At 34.9% G+C, this 22,421-nt stretch overlaps 2 protein-coding genes across 5 annotated transcripts; one reads left to right on the top strand and one right to left on the bottom strand.

The window, feature by feature from the left end:
- Positions 1 to 7,740: 7,740 nt before the first annotated feature.
- Positions 7,741 to 8,730, top strand: LOC107466178 (uncharacterized). Its single transcript, XM_016085167.3, has one exon. The coding sequence runs from the start codon at positions 7,920 to 7,922 to the stop codon at positions 8,493 to 8,495; it is 576 nt and encodes a 191-aa protein (XP_015940653.1). The 5' UTR covers positions 7,741 to 7,919; the 3' UTR covers positions 8,496 to 8,730.
- A 397-nt stretch (positions 8,731 to 9,127) lies between these two features.
- On the bottom strand, positions 9,128 to 13,587 carry LOC107466186 (pre-mRNA-splicing factor SLU7-A). 4 transcript variants are annotated; one of them, XM_016085175.3, is made up of 10 exons: positions 13,430 to 13,587; positions 12,599 to 12,762; positions 12,355 to 12,467; positions 11,254 to 11,667; positions 11,003 to 11,138; positions 10,606 to 10,905; positions 10,170 to 10,386; positions 9,789 to 9,892; positions 9,550 to 9,618; positions 9,128 to 9,447 (listed from the first exon to the last, which is right to left on the bottom strand). In XM_016085175.3, exons 1-10 carry the CDS (start codon positions 13,443 to 13,445, stop codon positions 9,370 to 9,372), a joined length of 1,611 nt encoding a protein of 536 aa, XP_015940661.1. In that variant the 5' UTR covers positions 13,446 to 13,587; the 3' UTR covers positions 9,128 to 9,369. The 4 variants fall into 4 exon arrangements, with proteins under 4 accessions (XP_015940661.1, XP_020986219.1, XP_020986222.1 ...); XM_021130560.2 differs by lacking the exon at positions 13,430 to 13,587 and adding an exon at positions 12,238 to 12,298 and having other exon boundaries at positions 12,415 to 12,467; positions 12,599 to 12,677; XM_021130563.2 differs by lacking the exon at positions 13,430 to 13,587 and having other exon boundaries at positions 11,254 to 12,298; positions 12,415 to 12,467; positions 12,599 to 12,677.
- Between the last annotated feature and the right edge of the window lie 8,834 nt (positions 13,588 to 22,421).

The raw sequence follows: 22,421 nt of genomic DNA, 5'->3' as shown, positions 1-22,421 counted from the left end.
GTTTCGTTGATATGCTCACTTTTAAATTTCTTTGACGGTGCAGCAGTCTATGAAAAAGGAAGAACCAAGTTAGAGAGTGTTTACTCAGACAAAGTACAGTGGGAAGTAAAGTAAGTCGACTAACATTTGTGGAAAGCAAGAGTCGAAAGAAAGCAAAACTTGATGTCTTGCCTTTGGTATTGGGAAGTCACCCTTTGGTGATTAAGATCCAAAACTTGATCAAATTCTTCTAAACTCAACACCTCATAGTGGGTCATTTGCACTGCAAGGTCGAGGGAAAGACAAGGCTTGTGCAAGACCAAACTGTCTCGACACATATTGGGGAGAGTAGGTGACCAATTTCTTTTTTAGAGCCATGGTCGACTCATGAGGCACACCCACAGGAATGATTTGGGGAGTTAAGATTTTCGACCATAGCTCATCAACAGTTTCTTGGTTCTCAGGTTTGAGATTGGTTAAAGAATGGAGATATCTGACAATACTTTCTAACAAGTAAATGGATTAGGGTAATAAGAAGTGTCATAATCAGTTTTGATGTCGAGAAGAAGGTTGATGAAGTAATGAAAGGCATCGATGCTAGACATGATTTTTGGCTTCGACCAGGAGAGTTGAGATAGTCAAATACCATCAACTTGAGCTTTTGGGACATGAATAGAAGAGGCAGTGAATCAAGGTTCAAGTACAGCCTTCAACCATAGGGTTAAAACCCAAAGAGGACCAAAAGGATTGATCAGGGATTCACCTCGACGTATTTCACTAACGCTAAGAAAAGTGTTTCATAGAGTTGGCCCAGAATCAAGAGGGACAATTGACGTATTTTTTACAATAAAACATGATAGCTAGTGGCAAATAGCTACTTTTCTTGATCCGAATTGGCTTGGAACAAAATATATAAAAGCTTAGCCACAAGAGTAAGAAAGCCACATGTTCACTCTCAGTCACAAGGTCACCCTCAGAACCCATGTTGTTTTGAATGAAATCCGACACAGAGGTGGAATCAAAATTGATGTCAAAGACATCATCAGAGTATTTTGCGACCCAACATGCATCTTTTCTGTCAGGAGCAATGCTAGTCAAAGTGAAAATTTCCATCAAGGTTGGACCTATCATTTCATAAGGAAAATGAAAGTTATTTGTTGTTGGGAACAAAAAATATTGGCTAGCTCCTAAGAGGGGCGCAGTATATGACAAGTTGAAAGTAGCTAACTATAGTGCGCTAAAAATTTTTAAAGACTTTCATACTGGTTTGTAGGTTGAAGAGAGTCTCGACATCCAAATCGAAAATAAAGAACTAGACTTCTTAAAGGGTGCTATTCTAAAGACTTGACTAACAAAATAAGTAGTCATAACATTTTTGCAAAAAATCAAAGAAAGATGTTCCAAAAAAAAAAAGAAATCGACTCGACTTATTTTTTAATGGAGATTGGTCCCATGTATAAATACAAGATATTGGTAACCTGAAATAGAAGCAGTACTTGGCTTGCTATAGTGCAATGGTCTCTACATCAGGGTTAGAAGCTCTCAAAATACCATCATCATTATAGAATTATAACACATTGGCCACCAACAGAAGAGGGTCTACAACCCTAGTATGGAGGGATATTTTAGACAATTACCTACTTGCTAAACAACAAAAGAGAGATGGGAAACCTTATCGTACATGGTATACTAGTGTTCTAATAAAGTAAATGGAACATGTAAAATTATATAAAGATGCAAATTAAAGACCCTACAATATACTATTTATTGGTAGTGTTTATCGTTTTTGAAGCAAAATGGAATGAAACAAGTGGCTGGGATGCTACGTTTGATGATGAATTGCATTTCATGGTGGGTCTCAGTCGTCATTTCATATCTAATTTATCGTCAAACAGTTAAACAAAGCCTAACTATTACTGTTTCCCAATCTGAGGGAGAAGAAAAGTTTGATCTATACTTTTAATTTTAAGGGCCCGGGGCGGCTAAGTGCATGTCTATTTTTCATTTCTCTCAAATGGTTTATTTGATAGTGATACAGAAATAATGAGGTAGAAGAGTGTAGGTCTTGTTGGTTCAATGAATTGATTTTTCCATTTATATTTTATCATCACTTAGGGTTTGATTATTGGATTCTTTTAAGTAAAGTGAATCAAAGTTCACTGAATTTGAAAATATTTATGAGTTTACTAAATACACCTTTTTAATGTTTAAAAATGAATTATTAAAATATAATATTTCCAGTCCGTGAAATATACTTATTTTTTTTAACTTAAAATCCTTGAGGTTTTTTCGCCTATAGTTTATAATATATATTGCGAGAATAATATTATGGTTATAATTTTTAAAATAGCTTAATTAGGTATCCTTTAAAAGTGGTTATTTATTTAATTTTTTTATTGTAATAATTTAAAAAAATTGAAACAAACACATTTAAATAAATTTAGTATTTTTTTAAAATTAAATATATATCCAAAATATAAATTAAATAAAATTAAAATTTAAGATTTAAAATTATGAAATAAACTAATTTTAAACATTAGCTAAAATATCAAACAATAAAATTAATAAAGACATTAAAATGAATAAATACTAATACTCAAATAAATAATAAAAATCTCAACTAATACTATGATAAAATATGTTAGATATATTTTTATTAAATAAGATCTTTTTTGTGGAGAAGGAGGGGTCAGAACCCCAAACACCAAAAGAAAAAAAATAAGAGAAGACTTAGGGAGAGCTCCTTATCAAAACAACACCCATACAATTAGAAATAAGAGAATAAACTATAACAAAAGGAGGAGTATCATATATATGAATCTCTAATGGTGGACTCTGACCTTGCTTAGCTAGACAATCAGCCACCAAATTTGCTTTCTGAAGATTGTAACGCCAATAAATTTTCTGTATGCGGCGAGATAAAACAAGGATATCTTGAATAAGGGAAAAGTAGGCGTGATTAGACGAGCACCCCTTCTTAATCATGTTGATAGCCATTTGAGAATCCAATTCTATAATATTGTGATTCAATTTATTTGCCACAGCTAATTTTAGCCCTTTTATTACTGTCCATAATTCAGCATGCATTATGGAGCAACTTCCCAGGTTGCAGGAAAAACCTTTCACAAATCTTCCTAAGGAATCTCTAAGAACGTCACCGCAAGCCGCATTATTGTTATGATTATAGAAGGACCCATCGACATTAATCTTGATAAACATCTCTTAAGGTGGTTTCCATCCAATCAAACGCTTTGTACTGATGTTTAAGTTCCTCTACTTTAGTAACTTAGAAGAGGTACTCTCTATCTCCCTTGATCGAGACTGGATAGAGTGAACCAACGCATACTGCGAGGTGTATTTTTCTTCAAAAATCAACAAATTTCTTGCGTACCATAGGGATGAAACAGCAATATCGAATATCATCCCCTTTACTATGTGATTTTCGGACAGATTAAAAGTCAACCAAGCTTGAAGATAAAGGGTAAAAAAATTATTTCTGTACTCCTATGGAATGAGACGACTCCAGATCCCTTTGGCTAAAAAACTGTCTCGAGGCACATGCAAAGTTGTCTTGTCTGCTGCATTATATCTCGGACAAGAGTAGTACATAGTCATATGCCTTCTTTTTCTATTGTAATTTGTTAAAATAGCATCGTTTGCCACTAGCCAGAGAAAGTAACGCACTCTTTTCAGCGCTCCCCACCTCCAAATACGATTGAACAGCAAATTATGAGGGAGAAACTCTTCGCATAAGGAATTTAAGCTGATTTTAGGCTAAAAGATCCATCTTGCGACATTCCCCACGCAATCTGATTGTCTCTCCAAGGAGAAGGAGGAACCATGGCCATTATTCTCTTCACGATATCCTCTTCTCCGGCAACCAGTTCCTGAGCTTCCTTTCATCTCACGCACCTGAAACCGAGAGAAAGTCATTAGTAGATAAATTGGAATTGAACTCACCACTTACCTGAACAAAATACTGTTTAAGACGCCCCGCAGTTGGAACCCACTGGTGATTCCAAAAATCAATTTTTCAGCCATCCCCAATCCTCCAGATTGTATTGCTTTTTACTTTATCCCAAGAAGAGCAAACCCCCTTCCATAAGTTTGAATTCTTACTCCTTTTTCGGACAATAGGAAGAATATCACTTTCACACTTGTATTTGGACCTAAGCACCTTGGCCCAAAGACTATTGTTCTTCTCAACTAGATCTCACCCGATTTTTATCATGTATGCCTGATTTAACTCCCTAGCATGGCGTACTCCAATCTCTCCAAAGTTTTTTGGTTCCCTTAACTTCCTCCAGCTCACCAGATGAGGGTTTTTATGGTGCTCAGTCTCTTTCCAGATAAAATCCCTACAATTTTGATCAATAATATTACAAGTAAATATCGGCAAGAGAGCAGTTTGCACAGTATAAAAAGGTAAAGATGAAAAATCAGATTTCACCAGGGTTGATCATCTGGCAAAAAGAGAGAAAATTTGCCTTCCAACTATTTAATCTAGACTTCATTTTTGTAATAATATCACTATAGGTGTTCTTGTTAACCCTCTCATGAAGGATAGAAACACCCAAATATTTTCTAAGACCATTTGTTCTAGTAAATTGGAGGGCTTCATTGATCTCTTTTCTGAAATTGTTTTCCCACATTTTGATAGAAGACACAAATTTTTGCACTACTAATTTTCTGTCCAGAGCTAGCACAAAATTTGTCCAACACTTGCTTAATAACTCGCGCATGGTCCATGTTGGCTCCCGCAAAAAGGATACGATCATCCGTGAAACATAAATGGGAGAGCTTAGGCCCATCACAATTAAGACAAATAGGCTTCTACATGTCAAGGTCCACTGCCACACTAATAAGCTGCGAGAACCTTTCCATGCAGAGAACAAAAATGTAGAACGATAAGAGATTCCCTTGTCAAATACCTCTAGTAGGGGAGAATTCCTCTAAAGTCTCTCCGTTCCACAATAAGTAATGAAAAAATCCAACTAATAATAAAAAACTTAACTTAATTATTCATTTTAATAATTTTAAAAACATTAATGTTAAAATAAGTAATGAAAAAATTCAACTAATAACAAAAAATTAAGAAATATTAGATGTGTTTTTATCGAATAAGATATAAAAAATTTATTTTTTAAACGTTTAAATTTAAATTTTAGATTTATAATTTTGGATGTGTTTTAAAAATATTTTGTGCATAACTTAAAAATTTTAGATGTGTTATAATTGAAAAAAAAAATTTTATGAACATACATTTTAATAATTTTGAAAACGTTAATGTTCAAATAAATAATGAAAAAATTCAACTAATAATAAAAACAAAGAAATATTAGATGCATTTTTATCGAATAAGATATAAAAAATTAATTTTATTTTTAACATTTAAATTTAAATTTTAGATTTATGATTTTGGATGTGTTTTACAAATATTTTGTACATAACTTAATAATTTTAGATGTGTTATAATTGAAAAAATAAATTTTTATGAACATATATTTTAATAATTTTAAAAACGTTAATATTCAAGTAAGTAATAAAAAAATCTAACTAATAATAAAAAAATATTAGATGTGTTTTTATTGAATAAAATATAAAAAAAATTATTTTATTTTTAACGTTAAATTTAAATTTTAGATTTATGATTTTAGATGTGTTTTAAAAATATTTTGTATATATTTAATAATTTTAGATGTGTTATAATTAAAAAATAATTTTTATAAACATACCATCTATATTTTCTTACTTAAATCTTCGATTTTTTGTGCATCTTTACTCAAACAAATTAAAGTATTAATTATTTTATTTGTAACAACTTTATTATTAAAATCACATAGGATAAACCTAATTCCAATTAAATAAATAGATTATTAAGTTTATTTTAAACATAATTAAAGATGTTAATTTTTATATTCCTTAGCATACTAGGATAAAACAAAGAAAAATATAAAATAGGTAATCACACAAATAATGTAATAATAATAATAATAATAATAATAATAATAATAAAGTAGTAAGTTTACCTGCAGAGTTCAATCCTTTGTCTTGTACGACAAATAGAGAGAGAAAAAATAAAAGGTTACAGAAAAGAGAATATACAAAAATGTTAGCAGAGAGAAGAAGCAAAACGAGAGAGGAGAAACGTACAAGAGAGATTAAAAATGATAGAGTAAGTAATTGCTTTATAACGTCAATAAAAAGTTAGAGAAATTTTAATTTTTAAAATTTAAATTAATTTTAATTATTAGTGTATTTATTTATAAAATAAAAATATATTTTAGTTAAAATTTAATTAAATAAATTAAAAACTGAAAATTAAAGGATAACTAACATGTCTGTTTTTTCAAATATCTTTATCATATTTTTGAAAATTTTTAGCATACATTCTATTCAACTAATTTCTGGTTTTAAATAGTCACCAAAAAAATTTCTGGTTTTAAATATATTAAAATCAAATCTTAATTTTAAATTGAGTTCAATTAGGGAATTAATATTTTTGTCGATATTAATTAATTTTTTAATCCTAAATTTGAATATAAAAAATTAAATTTTAAATTCTAAATCATAAATTATAACCGTAAATACTTTTTGATTGCTTAGATAAAAAGTAATAGTTAAAATAAAATTCCTTTGCAATAAAAAAATTGTTAAAATTAATTAAAAGATATTTTTTATACTTATTCTTTTGTTTTAATAAAGTAAAATTCATAATAAAGATCATGTGTGAGCATACAATAGGTCTAACAACTAAAATCAATGAGAAAAGGAGAAAATAAAAATTAAAACAAAAAGTGATGCCTTTTTCTGTGATTTTGTTTTGGGAAAGTATAGTTTGGTAAGGATCAGTTGCATTCTGTATTAAAAACAACAGAAGCTAGGAGCCCACGCACCAAAGGATCCACATGGAAAACAACAATTTATGGTGGTCTTTGCAGAATTGAACTTTCGTTATGTGCAAATTCAAACTGATCATAGCCCCTCATTGTTGGCATCTGTGCTGTCAAAGACTCAAAGTGATCCCATCATGCCGAAAGTGACACTCTTAATTAGTTGTATATCTGCCCTTTTCTTATTCTAAATTTCGTTTATATTGCAACTTGTGCCCCTCATTCTTGACCGTTGTCTATGACACTAACTATTTTCCACATTTGCTTAATTAGAAATCTTAGTGAATGGGGGCACTTCTGTAGTTCAACTGACAAATCATGGGTCAATTTGGCACCACAAGAATAAAATGGTAGGTTGTGTGATACTAACTAATATAATAATGAACGGGTTTTATACAAAAAAATTAATTATTAAATTAAGTATTATATATTTGTGTATAAATATATGTATTATTTAATTGATTTTTAATGTGTATTTTATCCGCATAACAAAGTTGTAAATTTTTATGCTTGAAAAACCCTCAAAATGAAACAAATTGATTTTATTCTATTTTTAACTTAGTTTGAATATATGGTGTGAGACTCTGAGTGAATCAACAATGATAAGATCGCAACCAATTTATCAAATTATTTGAAATCGAAACCAATCAACTATATTTAAATTCAACTTAAAGCATGAGTAGATTTTTAGACTATAAGCAACATAAATTAAAAAAATTTCAAAATAAAACCAATTATTGTTTGGATAACCAATATTATTATTTAGACCAAAATAAATAATTATTGAAGACATTTTTTGGAGTTAGATAAGATTCCAAACATATTCTTTAGGGTACTTGGGAAGAAAGCAATTATATAAAAGTAGTGTGCATCAAATCAAAACTTCATCACAAGGAAGAACCATTTCCAACTCATTATATTTGCTTTTGTAAACAAAGCCTTAGTTCATTTCATTTCCTATCCAACCACTTCCCTTTCGAAAACTCTTTCTTTCATCAACCAACAGGAAAAGAAAGAAAGAAAAACTTTGTTGTTGTTGCAATTGTGATGTCAAGCTTGAAGATAGGGAAGAAGCTTCAACCTGCAAAGAAAGCATGGAGGAGCATCTCCAAAACTGTGCAATCAAGGGTCAACAAACACAACATACAAAAGAGTATCAAGAACACCCTTCATCGCCTCATCTCCATATTTCACCATCTTTGTCACCTCATAACACGTAGCCGTGGCCATCATCGTTCGCTCACTACTACAAGAACACCATATGCTGCTTCTTATTATGGTAGGAGCATACCTGCAATTCACATAGATGATCTCTTTGCCGAGTCTGCTTCTGCTTCTACTTCTGCTACGAACGTTCGTGTTCGTGCCAATAACAATAATATTGGTACATCGCCTGCACGAGGTGAAGCAAGCCGAGGCAAAAGGGTTGTGGTTGAGAAGAAGGAATTGCAAAGGGACATAGATACTATTGAGGATGCATGGAAGGTTGTGGTTGCTAAGTCACCAATGCTTCAGGTTGATGAGAAGGCTGAGGAGTTCATCTCTAAGTTTCATCTTGATATGAAGATTCAGAAAGAGAACTCTTTGCTGGAATTTCAAGAAATGCTAGCTAGAGGGGTCTAAAAAAATTGTTTTGTTATGAAGCATGATTACTTGGGATTGGTTTTATTGTTGTTCATTTTTTTAGTGACTTGAAGTTATTAGTAGTCACCCACACAGAGTGGTTTTGCCCAAAAAAAACTTGTCAAATGTGTAGATATATTATAAGAGATTGCAAGGGATAACTTCTTTTTCTTTTTTGTACTCTGTTAAGTGAAGTGTGTATACATTGCATTAAAATATGAATTTTTTCTTTGTATTTAGTTGTTTTTTCATGATGCATACCCTTTAACAGCAACTCATGCTCACTCTGAGGTTTCACCTGCCGGTTGCTAGAATAATTTTGTCCCTGATATTCAAGAATCAAACTTCTAATTATTATATCTGTTAAATAAAGATAAGCTAAAGTCTAAGGGCTTCACGGGAGAACTAAAAACTAGTGCTGTTGGCATTGTCATGAACTTAGAATGTTAAAAAACTTGCAATAATTTCATTCAGAAATTAAAGTTGTGAAGTTTGAATATTTAAAAATAACAAATTTATTTTTAATCATCATTATTGTAAATAATTAATAGGCTTAGTTAGGAGTTGGTGTGTATAAAGAAAGAATAAAATAAATTAGTTAGGAGGAGGTTGATCAGTTGTAACAAATGATCAGTTGTAACAAATAAATGGTATAAGATCTTTCAGTCTTCCTTAAATTAGTGTAATCCTTCTAGGGTTCCTAGCAAAATGCCATTGAAACTCTCCTCAAAGATTCCTTTTGTCTATGACATTTACAAAACACCAACCGATATTGGAACCAAAACAATCAACATTGGCTGTTAGCAATTTTGTTTTGTAATATTTCTTCCAAACTGATATAATGATAGCAACAACCACTTAAGGACAAGACAACCTAATGCAGAAAATCTTTCATTGGATCATCATGATGGACCCTTTTCATCCTATATGCCTCCATCTCCTCAGGAGTGACCTAGAAAAATCATTACAATGTCAAAACAGAAAAACAAATATCCAAAGATGAATAATGTAATATGGATTAACAGTTAAAACACAAACCATACGGAAAATTTACCTCATCATTCCATCTAACATTATACTTGCGCTTCCTCTCATCTTTTTCCTCCCTCTTTCTTTCATCCTCCTAACCAAACAAAAAGTTATTTATATCAAAACCAACATATTTTCCAAAAGCCAAATCTCAATGCTTCTTTGCCACTGATATACAAACTCTCTTACAAGGAATCTAAATGGGTTGCAATTAATGATAAAAGAATATTAAGAAAAAATGGAAAAAAAAATATCAAGACTAACCTTTTTAAGGGCATCGGCAAGTTTTTTCTGATCCAGGACAAGGTCAGCAGGCACATCAGTTCCCCAAGCAGCAAGCTTTTTCTCCTCTGCTTGAGTAGGAGTATCTGCATTTATTTAAATTTTTTTTAAAACTCAAGACATGAGATTACAGGGATTGCTATTTATTAGATTAGATTAGATCATATGATCATTTAAGAACTTGAAATAACAATATAATTCAAACAAATAAAAGGAATTTCTGTACACAGATCATGTAGAAGAAAAACATTCGAGAGATAAATAAAAAGAATACAAGTTTCATTCTAATTAAGGGAACATTAGAAATAAGAATATGATAGCACATAAAAATGTTCTAAACAGCGGATAAATAGGAAGACTTGCCTTCAGATGCTGCTTTATGTTCAATGTTTGCCTTCATTAAATCTGCTGCTGTCTCGGCAGCTTCAATTCCTGCGGCCCCAGTGCAGTAGCTGTTTCGTATGGTTTGTTTACAACATTTGTAGCCCCATTGGTGATCCTTCCACCAGGAACCCCATACGCTAGTGTGATTATTAATATATACATCTTCTTCATACTTGCTTTTTGGCAGAGAGGTCTCCTACATATATGAAACGAAAAAATTCGAACAACATAAATCTTTTCCCATCACTTGGCAAATCAAAATGGTTAAAAACACTATTTTCAGAAAGCATAATCCAAAAAGAATCTTACTGAACTTAAATTTTTTTAATGGATGATACCAAGGAAAAAAAAAGTATATTAAATAGCGTAAGTAATAAACATGAAGAGAAGGGATAATTTCCATATCAAATCCTACCAGGCCTTTAATGACTCTTCCAGCACGATCATATTCAACTTGTCTCTCTGTTTGTCCTAAAAGAAGCTCTTTTGGAAGCTCTTCTTGAGTTGCTGCATTTCCATACTTCTCCATTATGGCAGCCTTTGTTTGTGACTTCAACTTCTCTTTGATTATCTTAAAATCCTTAAACAGCAATTCAGCTTGGGAAGGTGCAGCTTGCAAGTGGATATCTTGCCCTTTCTCAAATGCCTCCCAAGCATGAACATTAAGTTGCTTGAACTCTAAAGCTTGACCACTTATTCTATATTGGTTGTCTCCCTGTTTAAAAGGAGCAAACACAAAAAATTAGTTAAATGTTTCCAATGCTATATGGATCTCAGTATCTGAACCAAATAAAATCTCTTGCGATACTCACACCATAGAATTTCTCGTTAGGATCTGCATCAGGAAGGGGGTCCTCTCGCATGGAACGGGTCTTTGGATCATAATAAGCTGAATTGACATCAAGATTTAAAAGGTATTTGGCAATGTCCTCCCGGATACGCAAATTTCTGAAGCAAGGGTAAGGTTCCATAATCAATAGCAATATCAACATAACAGTGAAACTATGAGAAAATAAACAAATAGGAATACAAACAAAAACCGTGATGTAAACTGTAAACACACCTTACAGTTCCTGTACTGCCACCTCCAGTAGTTCTAACTCGCTTTTCAACCTTGGCAAAGTCCATCTGTTTGCTCTCATCAACTTTAGCCTCATCATCCTTCAGGGTATCTTCATCCTCATCATCATCACTAACCTCATTTTCTCCTTTTTGTTTATTATTTTTCTCTTCCAATTTCCTTAACTGCTGTTCTTTCAAGTACTTCCTCCGAGCCTCATCCCTTTGTTCATATTTTTCAATAACACGAGCATAGGTTGCTGGATCAAAACCATTCCACCGATCCCGCTTGCCATCATAATCAAGTTCAAATGTTTCTATTTTCTCATCAGGAGCAATATGCATGTTGGTCCATTTTGCTCCAATCTTTCTAGGTCGCTCCATGCATGATTTCACATTATGAGTCATTGCTCCACAGCTTAAGAGTAAAAGTAACCAAAAAGTTAGTGGGTTTCTCTATTATTATTTTCTGTGTAGTCTTAAAAATAGAAATACTGTGTTTTTTCAACTAATCAGATCTATTAATATGAACAGGCTACTAAGCTGGCAAAGGTGAGCAATTCTGTTTGATCCAATGCAGACCATATTAGATATTAACATAGGCAACAAATGAAATAAAAAATGGCACCTAAAGTGAAGTTCACATGTGATGTATCTTTGTACAGAAGACCATATTTGAATAGCAAGAGATGAATTAATGAAAGGTTTAGTGGGCTTTGAATAAAGAAAGCTATACTCAAAGGCTACATAACAATCAGGATTTTAGCCCTCACTAGACACTGAAAGCAGCAAACTCTATTTAGATAAGAAAAGTAAGCTTTAATTCATTGTTGACACCTCAACGAAAATAATATTTGTTTACATAAATCAAATCCATAATAGAACAAATAATGCTAAGGGACACGCGAAAAAGGGTCAGTTCTAGTTAGCATAACACGTCTAAACCATGCTCATCCTTTGCAACTCATTGAAGCTACAGAAAACAAACCTGTGTGCTGTATTCAATTAAAACTCTTCAAGTAGCAAAACGCCATTTCCAAAACAGAAAGCTGCAGAGACATGGAAGAATTAGAAAATCTAGATAGAAACAACTCAAACCACTTACTTTTCACAAGCTCCCTTCCTATACTTGTCAGCCTGAAATATTTTTGCACCTCGATCATACCAAGATTTTGTATAATTTGGATCTGATTTCCATTTCCTTTGATGTTTTAGACTCTAAACAGAAACAAAATAACAAATAAAGAAAGCTACTGAGAATGCAGAGCTTCATCATCATAACAGATTGGGGTGGAACAAAGTTATCGAAGACAGAGGGATGTAGGCATGTAGCTAGTTGTGATGCTTACAGGTTTCTCCGCATTCAAATACCATGGAGCAGAAGACATATACTGGGGTATATGAGGGTTAATCTCTTTCCCATCTTCATCAACCTCAGCTGGAGCAAGCCCTGCTTTACGCGCCTCCTCCAATTCGAGTTGTTTCCTGTGGTCCTCTCTAGATTTGAAAGCCGCTGCAATAATAGAGCAGGTATTTAAAATATCATTTAGCTCCTTCACATCCAAGATATCTATAAATTACAGAGAATACCATGAAATAGTAATTACAACCATTGATATCATCTTTCTCACTTGAAAACATTTTTTTCCAGGCAAACAATGCTCTAGCATCATCTGGTTGATAGCTTGGGATACTATTGTCTTTTCACAATTCATCATCATTGAATTGACACTGAAAAAGTTATTGATATCCACAAACTTCCCTTTACGACTAAATTACATGCACATTTTAGTTACAAGCCTAGAAATAAGTTCACGCATTACAAGCTTCAAGACGTAGGTGCTTGGCACAAAGTGATTGAATTTACGACTTCACATTTTGTCCCTTTTCTCTTTCACGGTCTATTTCTGATGTCCCATTCAATTTGTGAAATTCAAATATAACTTGGATAACAGAACACTACTTGGCATCTATGAATGTTCCATTCAATTTTTGAAATTCAAAGTATTTTAAAACAGTTTTGAGAAATACAAGCTCATAATTGATGATGACGTGTTATGGAAGCATTCAAGATTACTCACACACAAATCAGAATACTAAATCATTTCCCGGTACACCATTTCAAATTCATGACATGCAACAAAAAGACCATGAAATGGAGCTTTTGCAGAAGCGCGTACCTGATGCAGTTGCCATGTCAGATTTTTGAAGAACACGAGAATTTCAAGAACACAAACGCCCACAGCAAAATGATGATTTGATCACGATGGAGTAGTATAGAACCTTCTTCAATGTTCGATTGATTCTATAGGAAAAACCGAATACGTAACAACTTTAAGTGGTTTATTGGGCTTGAAATGGACTTGGACCTTGAGCTTTCTATTGGGGAGCATATATGTACTCAAGTTTGTGGGCTACACCGAACTAGCCTTAACAAATATGACCGCAATTTCTAGTAGAAAAGATTAAAATAAAAATAAAATTTTAAAAATTGAATTTATAATTAAATCATTTTAATTATTAGTTTATTAGTTAAAGAGATTTAAATAAATTTACTGTAGTTCAATTTGAATAATTGAGTTATATAAAATATTATATTAAATAATGTGTTTAATTTTTTTACATGCATATAATTTGTAATATTATAGTTTTTGTTATACAAAAATTAAAAGCAACAACTAAAAAATAATATTTATCAGTTTAATAAAATTTTAATTATTAATATTTTTTTCAAATATCTATATCTCTTTTAACATGCATATTTATTTAAGATTAAATATATTATACAAGTATAAAAATAAGTATAATCTATCACAAGAATAAATAAATAAATATTACAAAAAAGCAAATCTTTGAAATAAAAATGTTTTTTTTTTATTTTCTATTTTTTTTCTCGATCCAATATTCCCTCATCTTTCTGGATATCTATTAACAAAAAGATAATTTGTAGCCTTAAAAGTAAATGACTAAATAGGCTAATTCTAATAACTCTTTTTCTTTCCGTGTGATGTTGAGTTGAATTGAAAGAAGAAAAAAAAAAACGAGAGGCTCATAAAATGAGAAGAGAAGGCTGGGCTTCGAAAATTAAATTAATGATAGACATATAGGCTTATTTGAAAGAAAAACGAAGACCGAAACTAAATTTCAAGGTTACCTTGTAGGCATAGTTAATGCTGCTTATGAGAATCTGAAGGAGCAAGTTCGAGTTCTTACGTTGGAGCTTGACTTTTTCCTCTTTAGTCTGGACAACATTGTTAGGAATGGTAAGATTGTTCCTGATGACCCTGATGATGATAATGTCGATCGCCATTCACTGCCTGTCACCAAAACTTCTGTTGCGTCGACCTCTTTGACTCCCACTGCTGAGGTCGGTCGTCCTGAGTCAGAACCTGATTGTCACATCTTGAACCGGGATGATGGGACAGTGGATGCGGTGCCTCTTCAGACTTGTCTTCCTTCACCCCGTGTTGATGCTGCCGAGAAGTCTTTGGATCCCCGATGATTATTCAGGATGTTTGTGTAAACAGCCCGACTTGTGGGCTTTTGAACTTTTTATATTTGTAAATGGTATTTCTGACTTATTGCTACTTTCCTAGTTGCTTGTTTAGCAACTTTATTTTGAAAAACAAAGTAGTTTTCAAGCTCTTGGGGCTGACTTTGGTGGCCTCTTGAGTTTTATTCTTCTTATGACTTGTGCTTTTTTACGACATGTTGGTCTGTATTTGTTTGGTACCTTATTGCCCGACTTCTTTGGATTACCTTTATATTTTCATACTTGTGGCTTGATTTTTTGAGGTTGCGTATGTTTGGGTCCAACTTGTATGTTGACTTCCTTAGTTCGGTCACAAGTTTATTTTTAGTAATCCTCTTTTTTAGACCTTTGTCAGGTCTCTTTCAGGGATTTACTTTTTATAACTTGTTAGTGGGAGGCCGACTTCATCATGCCGGTCCCTTTTAAGTTATTTTTAGTAATCCTCTTTCTTTGACCTTTGTCAGGTCTCTTTCAGAGATTACTTTAATAACTTTTGTGTTTCGGGCCGACTTTATCATGTCGGGCCCTTCTAAGTTATTTTTATAATCCTCTTTCTTGGACCTCGTTCAGGTCTCTTTTAGGGATTACTTTTATAACTTTTGTGTTTCGGGCCGACTTTATCATGTCGGGCCCTTCTAAGTTATTTTTGTAATTCTCTTTCTTGGACCTCGTTCAGGTCTCTTTCAGAGATTACTTTTATAACTTTTGTGTTTCGGGCCGACTTTATCATGTCGGGCCCTTTTAAGTTATTTTTGTAATCCTCTTTCTTTGACCTCGTTCAGGTCTCTTTCAAGGATTATTTTTATAACTTTTGTGTTTCGGGCCGACTTTATCATGTCGGGCCCTTCTAAGTTATAGTAATCCTCTTTTATAGGGTTGGCCATACCTCTTTCCAGGGATTTACTTATAATTTTGGTTACTGTGACTGGTCTGACTTCTTTACGTCGGCCAGTCTTTAAGTTATTTTTTAGCAATCCATTTTATTAGGACCTCGTCAGGTTCTTTCTATGGATCACTTTCAATAACTTCTTGCATTATTTTGTTTTCATCTTTGCTGATTTTGTAGAAATTGGGTTTAATCCTCGTTTGGTCGACCTTTTAATGAATTTGGTTTTCATCTCTGTTGGTTTTTATCGTGATCGTGTAGTGAATTTTGATTTTCACTTTCTGCCGATCTGTAGCTTTATAATCGGACGATGAATATTTCAGATTAATATGGCTTGAGAATTTGTAGAAGATCTAAACAGGTTTTATTCAAAAGAAAATGCAAATATATACATGCGGGAGTTTTATCCCTCTAAGTCGGGTGATTTGTAGGTCTTGGCTTGGCGCCTCATTAAAAAACCTTTTCAGGAAAAAGAGTACGCCTTATCCTAAGATCCTTTATCATCCCTAACTATAGTACCTTCTTAGATTATAGGCGTGCCATGACCTAGGAAGCTCTACCCATCGAGTTCGGACAGTCTGTAATAGCCCTTTCCAAGTACTTCTATGACTCGGTAGGGTGCGTTCTAGTTTGCTGCCAGCTTTCCTTCTCCAGGTCGAGTTGTTCCGATATCATTTCGGATTAGGATAAGGTCGTTCTCATCAAAAACTCGCTGTACTACCTTTTGATTGTATCTCGAAGCCATTTGACGTTTTAACGCTTCTTCCTTGATCCGAGCTCTTTCTTGGATTTCCGGAAGTAGGTCGAGTTCTTCCCTTTGAAGTTGGGAGTTGGCTTCCTCATTATAGTGGATCACTCTGGGCGACCCTTCTTCAATCTCTACTGGGATCATTGCCTCCATTCCGTACGCTAATTGGAAGGGTGATTCCTTTGTGGTGGAATGTGGCGTTGTTTGATATGCCCATAGGACTTGTTGGAGCTCCTCAGCCCAGGCTCCCCTTGCGTCCTGTAATCTCCGTTTCAGCCCAGCCAATATGACTTTGTTGGCAGCTTCGACTTGTCCATTGGCTTGGGGATGTTCTATGAAAGTGAATTGTTGTTTTATGTTCAAGTCGGCCACTAACTTTCAGAAGCCTGCATATGTGAACTAGGTACCTGTTCCGAGGGTTACCTGAAACTGTAGGTCGATCTCGGACAAGATCTTCTGTACCAGCCGGAGCTGTTGTGTCTGACTTGTTGAACATAGTGATGGTGCTGATCCTTCATCACCGGAGGGTGGTGGTACTTGCAAGGGACTCCGATGCTTAAGTTAGCAAGGGTATTAGGCAGGTTTTTAGTAGAATTAGAGTATGAGTTATACCTATGTGCTCCAGCGTATTTATAATGGTGCGGAGTGACCTTTTTAGACAAGATAAGTTAGTTTTCTTATTTTATCTTTGAGTGAGGTCCTCGTACCTTCAAGGGAACCACCCTTATCTTTTTAGGCTTAGGCTGCCTGTGAATTTGGGTCGTGTTCCTCTATTTGGGCCCTTTACTGGGCTTTCCTGGCAATTTTGTCGAGCTCTTTAAGAGGAGGTCGGGTCGTCCTGACCTGAAGAGGTCGGTCGCTTTGTCTGTAGAACATCCCGGGTCGGACAGCTCGACCCAGGGTATGAACAGTGCCCCTACTCGAGCTCGGTCTTTATTTGGAGGTCGAGTCCTAGTTTTAGGATTTCGAACCTTCTTGGGTGAAGCCGAACTAGAGCATTTTGTCGATTTTATGTTTGTAGAGTTCCTTTTTGAATGCGGAACGTTTTGCTTCCTCTGAAAGCGCGCGCTTTTGTATTAGCGTCCTAGCCTTGGGAATGCGCGATGGTTTTAATGCCCTCATTAATTGGTTTTTAAAGCCCCGTTTTGTTTTTTTTTTTATTTTTGAACTTTACACATAGAAACGGTTTTTCTTCTTTCTCTGTAACTTCCCCCTATTCTTCCTCACTTTTCTGTTTTCGCTTGTCACCTGCTTTTTCGCGTTTCTCTTTGTGACGTTGTTTGGTGATCGTTGGTGCTTTCTTTACTTTTGATGGCAATTCCTGATTTCTTCGTCTTCAACTTCCTTCTGCGCTTCTCTCTCTTTTCAGGTTGGTTCATCTTTTCTTCTTTATTTGCATTGTTCTTTTTCTTGGTAAAGTAGGGATTTTACTTGAGTGTATGTTTGGAAAGCTCGGACCTTTTCACATTTCTATGCTTTTTGTCACTGTGATTTCTGGTTTCTTCTTTTCTGGCGTTTCCTTAATGGTTGAAGCTTCTAGGGTTTTGCATGTTGTTGCCTGTTTCTGTATAAGTGGCTTGTTTGATTTTGAAGAAAGATTGTGCCTTTGACAATTTTTTCGCTTGGCATGTTCTTGCTATTGGGAAGTTCTCTTTGCTGATAGACTGAAATCGTAATTTTGAGAGACAGCTTATTTTGATGACTTTATTTGGTTTGTGGCCTTTCCGAGTGTCATTCTTATTGAAATAGAGACTTTATCTTCCTGTTGGGATGTGTAGAGATGTAGGCTTGTAGGTTTCCATGAGTCCTTATTCTGCCTCCAAAGGATGCCCCTGAAACTTTTTAGACTGGGTCCTGGGGTTTCCTTTTGCTGCTCTGCCTGGCTTCTTGACACCTATATGCTTTAGTTTTCGAGTTATTTCCATTTATGCCCGAGTTGTTTGATTAGTGTTCCGAGATGTTTTTGAGTAATCCAATCTTCTTTTCTTCTTGTAGGACTAGTTGACCATGTCTTCTCGCAAAAATATTGTTGAGACTTCTTCCCAGGTCCCTGAGGGCATGGCCGATTGGGTGGATTCTATGGTCCTCTTGTGCGTCTCGTTGGTTGATTCAGAGTTTTGTCAGCAACTTAGGTAGTTTTATAGGATTTATGGCAATGGTAGTGGTGCACAAAATTGTGATCATCAACAATAGCGCCAAAGACTTTGTAGCGCTCTCAAACATGAATCACACTTAGTCACAACTCTGCACAACTAACCAGCAAGTGCACTGGGTCGTCTAAGTAATACCTTACGTGAGTAAGGGTCGATCCCACGGAGATTGTTGGTATGAAGCAAGCTATGGTCATCTTGTAAATCTCAGTTAGGCAGATAGTAAATGTTATGGAGTTTTTGAATAATAAATAAAACAGAAAATAAAGATAGAGTTACTCATGTAAGTCAATGGTGGGAATTTCAGATAAGTGTTTGGAGATGCTTGTCCCTGTTGGATCTCTACTTTCCCACTGCCTTCCTTCAATCCTTCTTATTCCTTTCCATGACAAGCTGTATGTAGGGCATCACTGTTGTCAATGGCTACATCCCATCCTCTCAGTGAAAAAGGTCCAAATGCTCTGTCACGGCACGGCTAATCATCTGTCGGTTCTCGATCATGTTGGAATAGAATCCCTTGATTCTTTTGTGTTTGTCATCATGCCCAACAATCGCGAGTTTGAAGCTCGTCACAGTCATTCAATCCCGGAATCCTACTCGGAATACCACAGACAAGGTTTAGACTTTCCGGATTCTCATGAATGCCGCCATCAATCTAGCTTATACCACGAAGATTCTGATTAAGGAATCCAAGAGATATGCGCCCAGTCTAAGGTAGAACACAGAAGTGGTTGTCAGTCACACGTTCATAGGTGAGAATGATGATGAGTGTCACGGATCATCACATTCATCATGTTGAAGTGCAACGAATATCTTAGAATAAGAACGAGAGGAATTGAATAGAAAATAGTAGTAATTGCATTGAAACTTGAGGTACAGCAGAGCTCCACACCCTTAATCTATGGTGTGTAGAAACTCCACCATTAAAAATGCATAAGTGATGAAGGTCCAGGCATGGCCGAATGGCCAGCTCCCATGAATGATCAATAGTCTCCTAAGATGAATAATGGAATAAAACTGAGACCAAAGATGTCTAATACAATAGTAAAACGTCCTATTTATACTAGACTAGCTACTAGGGTTTACAGAAGTAAGTAATTGATGCAGAAATCCACTAACGGGGCCCACTTGGTGTGTGATTGGGCTGAGCTTGATCTTTACATGAGCTGAGGCTTCTCTTGGAGTTGAACTCCAAGTTGTAACATGTTTTTGGCGTTCAACTCTAGTTCGTGACGTGTTTCTGGCGTTTGACTCCAGAATGCAGCATGGAACTGGCGTTGAGCGCCAGTTTATGTCATCAAATCTCGAATAAAGTATGAACTATTATATATTGCTGGAAAGCTCTGGATGTCTACTTTCCAACGCCATTCAGAGCGCGCCATTTGGAGTTCTGTAGCTCCGGAAAATCCATTTCGAGTGCAGGAAGGTCAGAATCCAACAGCATCAGCAGTCCTTTGTCAACCTTCTTATCAGAGTTTTGCTCAGGTCCCTCAATTTCATCCAGAAAATACCTGAAATCATAGAAAAACACATAAACTCATAGTAAAGTCCAGAAATGTGAATTTAACATAAAAACCAATGAAAACATCCCTAAAATTAACTAGATCATACTAAAAACTACCTAAAAACAATGCCAAAAAGCGTATAAATTATCCGCTTATCACAACACCAAACTTAAGTTGTTGCTTGTCCCCAAGCAACTAAAAATTAATTAGGATAAAAAGAAGAGAATATACTATAAATCCCAAAATATCAATGAATATTAATTCTAATTAGATGAGCGGGACTTGTAGCTTTTTACTTCTGAACAGTTTTGGCATCTCACTTTTTCCTTTGAAGTTTAGAATGATTGGCTTCTATAGGAACTTAGAATTTCAGATAGTGTTATTGATTCTCCTAGTTAAGTATGTTGATTCTTGAACACAGCTACTTTTATGAGTTTTGGCCGTGGCCCCAAGCACTTTGTTTTCCAGTATTACCACCGGATACATAAATGCCTCATGACACAAGCACATGGGTATGGACAACTTGATTTAGCCGCTTAGGCTTGGATTTTATTTCCTTGGGCCCTCCTATCCATTGATGCTCAAAGCCTTAGATCCTTTTTACCCTTGCCTTTTGGTTTTAAGGGCTATTGGCTTTTTCTGCTTGCTTTTTCTTTTTCTTTATATTTTTTTCGCCAAATTTTTTTCTCAAGCTTTTGCTTTTTCACTGCTTTTTCTTGCTTCAAGAATCAATTTCATGATTTTTCAGATTATCAATAGTTTTTCTCTTTGTTCATCATTTTTTCAAGAGCCAACAATTTTAACATTCATAAACAACAAGATCAAAATTATGCACTGTTCAAGCATTCATTCAGAAAACAAAAAGTATTGTCACCGCATCAATATAATTAAACTAAATTCAAGGATAATTTCAAAATTCATGTACTTCTTGTTCTTTTGAATTAGAAACATTTTTCATTTAAGAGAGGTGACTGATTCATAGAATTTATTTATAGCCTTAAGACATAGTTACTAAATACTAATGATCATGTAACAGAGACACAAATATAGATGACATAATAAGCATAAAAACCGAAAAAAAAATAGAAAAATAAGAACAAGAAATGAATCCACCTTAGTGATGGTGGCGCTTTCTTCTTGAAGAACCAATGATGTCCTTGAGTTCTTCTACGTCTCTTCCTTGCCTTTGTTGCTCCTCCCTCATTGTTCTTTGATCTTCTCTAATTTCATGGAGAATGATGGAGTGCTCTTGATGTTCCACCTTAATTGATCCATATTGTAACTCAAATCTTCAAGAGAAGTGTTGAGTTGTTCCCAATAGTTGTTGGGAGGAAAGTGCATCCCTTGAGGCATCTCCGAGATTTCTTGGTGATGAGCTTCCTCATGCGTCTCTTGGATTTCATGAGTGGGCTCTCTTGTTTGCTCCATCCTTTTCTTAGTGATGAACTTGTCTTCCTCGATGGGGATGTCTCCTTCTATGATGACTCCAGCTGAGTAACATAGATGGCAAATAAGATGAGGAAAAGCTAGCCTTGCCAAAGTAGAGGGCTTATCGGCTATTTTGTAGAATTCAAGGGAGATAACTTCATGAATTTCTACTTCCTCTCCAATCATGATGCTATGGATCATGATGGTCCGATCCATAGTAACTTCAGATCGGTTGCTAGTGGGGATGATAGAGCGTTGGATGAACTCCAACCATCCTCTAGCCACTGAGGTCCAGTCTTCTTAGTTGAACCGACTTGCCTTTGGAGTCTCTTTTCCATTAAGCTCCTTCCACACATATGTCCATAAGGACTTGGTCCAACCTTTGATTAAAGTTGACCCTTCTTGTGTAGGGTTGTGCATCTCCTTGCATCATGGGCAAGTTGAATGCCAACCTCACATTTTCCAGACTAAAATCTAAGTATTTCCCCCGAACCATTGTAAGATAGTTCTTTGGATTCGGGTTCATACTTTGATCATGGTTCCTAGTGATCCATGCATTGGCATAGAACTCTTGAACCATTAGGCTTCTGACTTGTTGAATGGGATTAGTTAGAACTTCCCAACCTCTTCTTTGGATCTCATGTCGAATTTTTGGATACTCATTTTTCTTGAGTTTGAAAGGGACCTCAGAGATCACCTTCTTCTTAGCCACAACATCATAGAAGTGGTCTTGATGGGCTTTGGAGATGAATCTCTCCGTCTCCCATGACTCGGAGGTGGAAGCTTTTGTCTTCCCTTTCCCTTTTCTAGAGGTTTCTCCGGCCTTAGGTGCCATCAATGGTAATGGAAAAATAAAAAGCTTATGCTTTTACCACACCAAACTTAAAATATTGCTCATCCTCGAGCAAGAGAAGAAAGAAAAG

This window comes from Arachis duranensis, chromosome 9 (genome assembly GCF_000817695.3).
Source record: "Arachis duranensis cultivar V14167 chromosome 9, aradu.V14167.gnm2.J7QH, whole genome shotgun sequence".
Taxonomy (NCBI): Eukaryota; Viridiplantae; Streptophyta; class Magnoliopsida; order Fabales; family Fabaceae; genus Arachis; species Arachis duranensis.
This window is presented reverse-complemented; position numbering and strand designations above follow the sequence as displayed.

Bases quoted from the DNA above. Each gene is read 5' to 3' on its own strand.
- LOC107466178 (XM_016085167.3), top strand. From the start codon at position 7,920: ATGTCAAGCTTGAAGATAGGGAAGAAGCTTCAACCTGCAAAGAAAGCA.
- LOC107466186 (XM_016085175.3), bottom strand. The intron at 11,668-12,354 runs GTAAGTGGTTTG...TTTACTCTTAAG, and splicing joins AGGAAGGGAGCTTGTGAAAA to CTGTGGAGCAATGACTCATA. The intron at 10,387-10,605 runs GTAGGATTTGAT...TCATATATGTAG, and splicing joins GAAGAGTCATTAAAGGCCTG to GAGACCTCTCTGCCAAAAAG.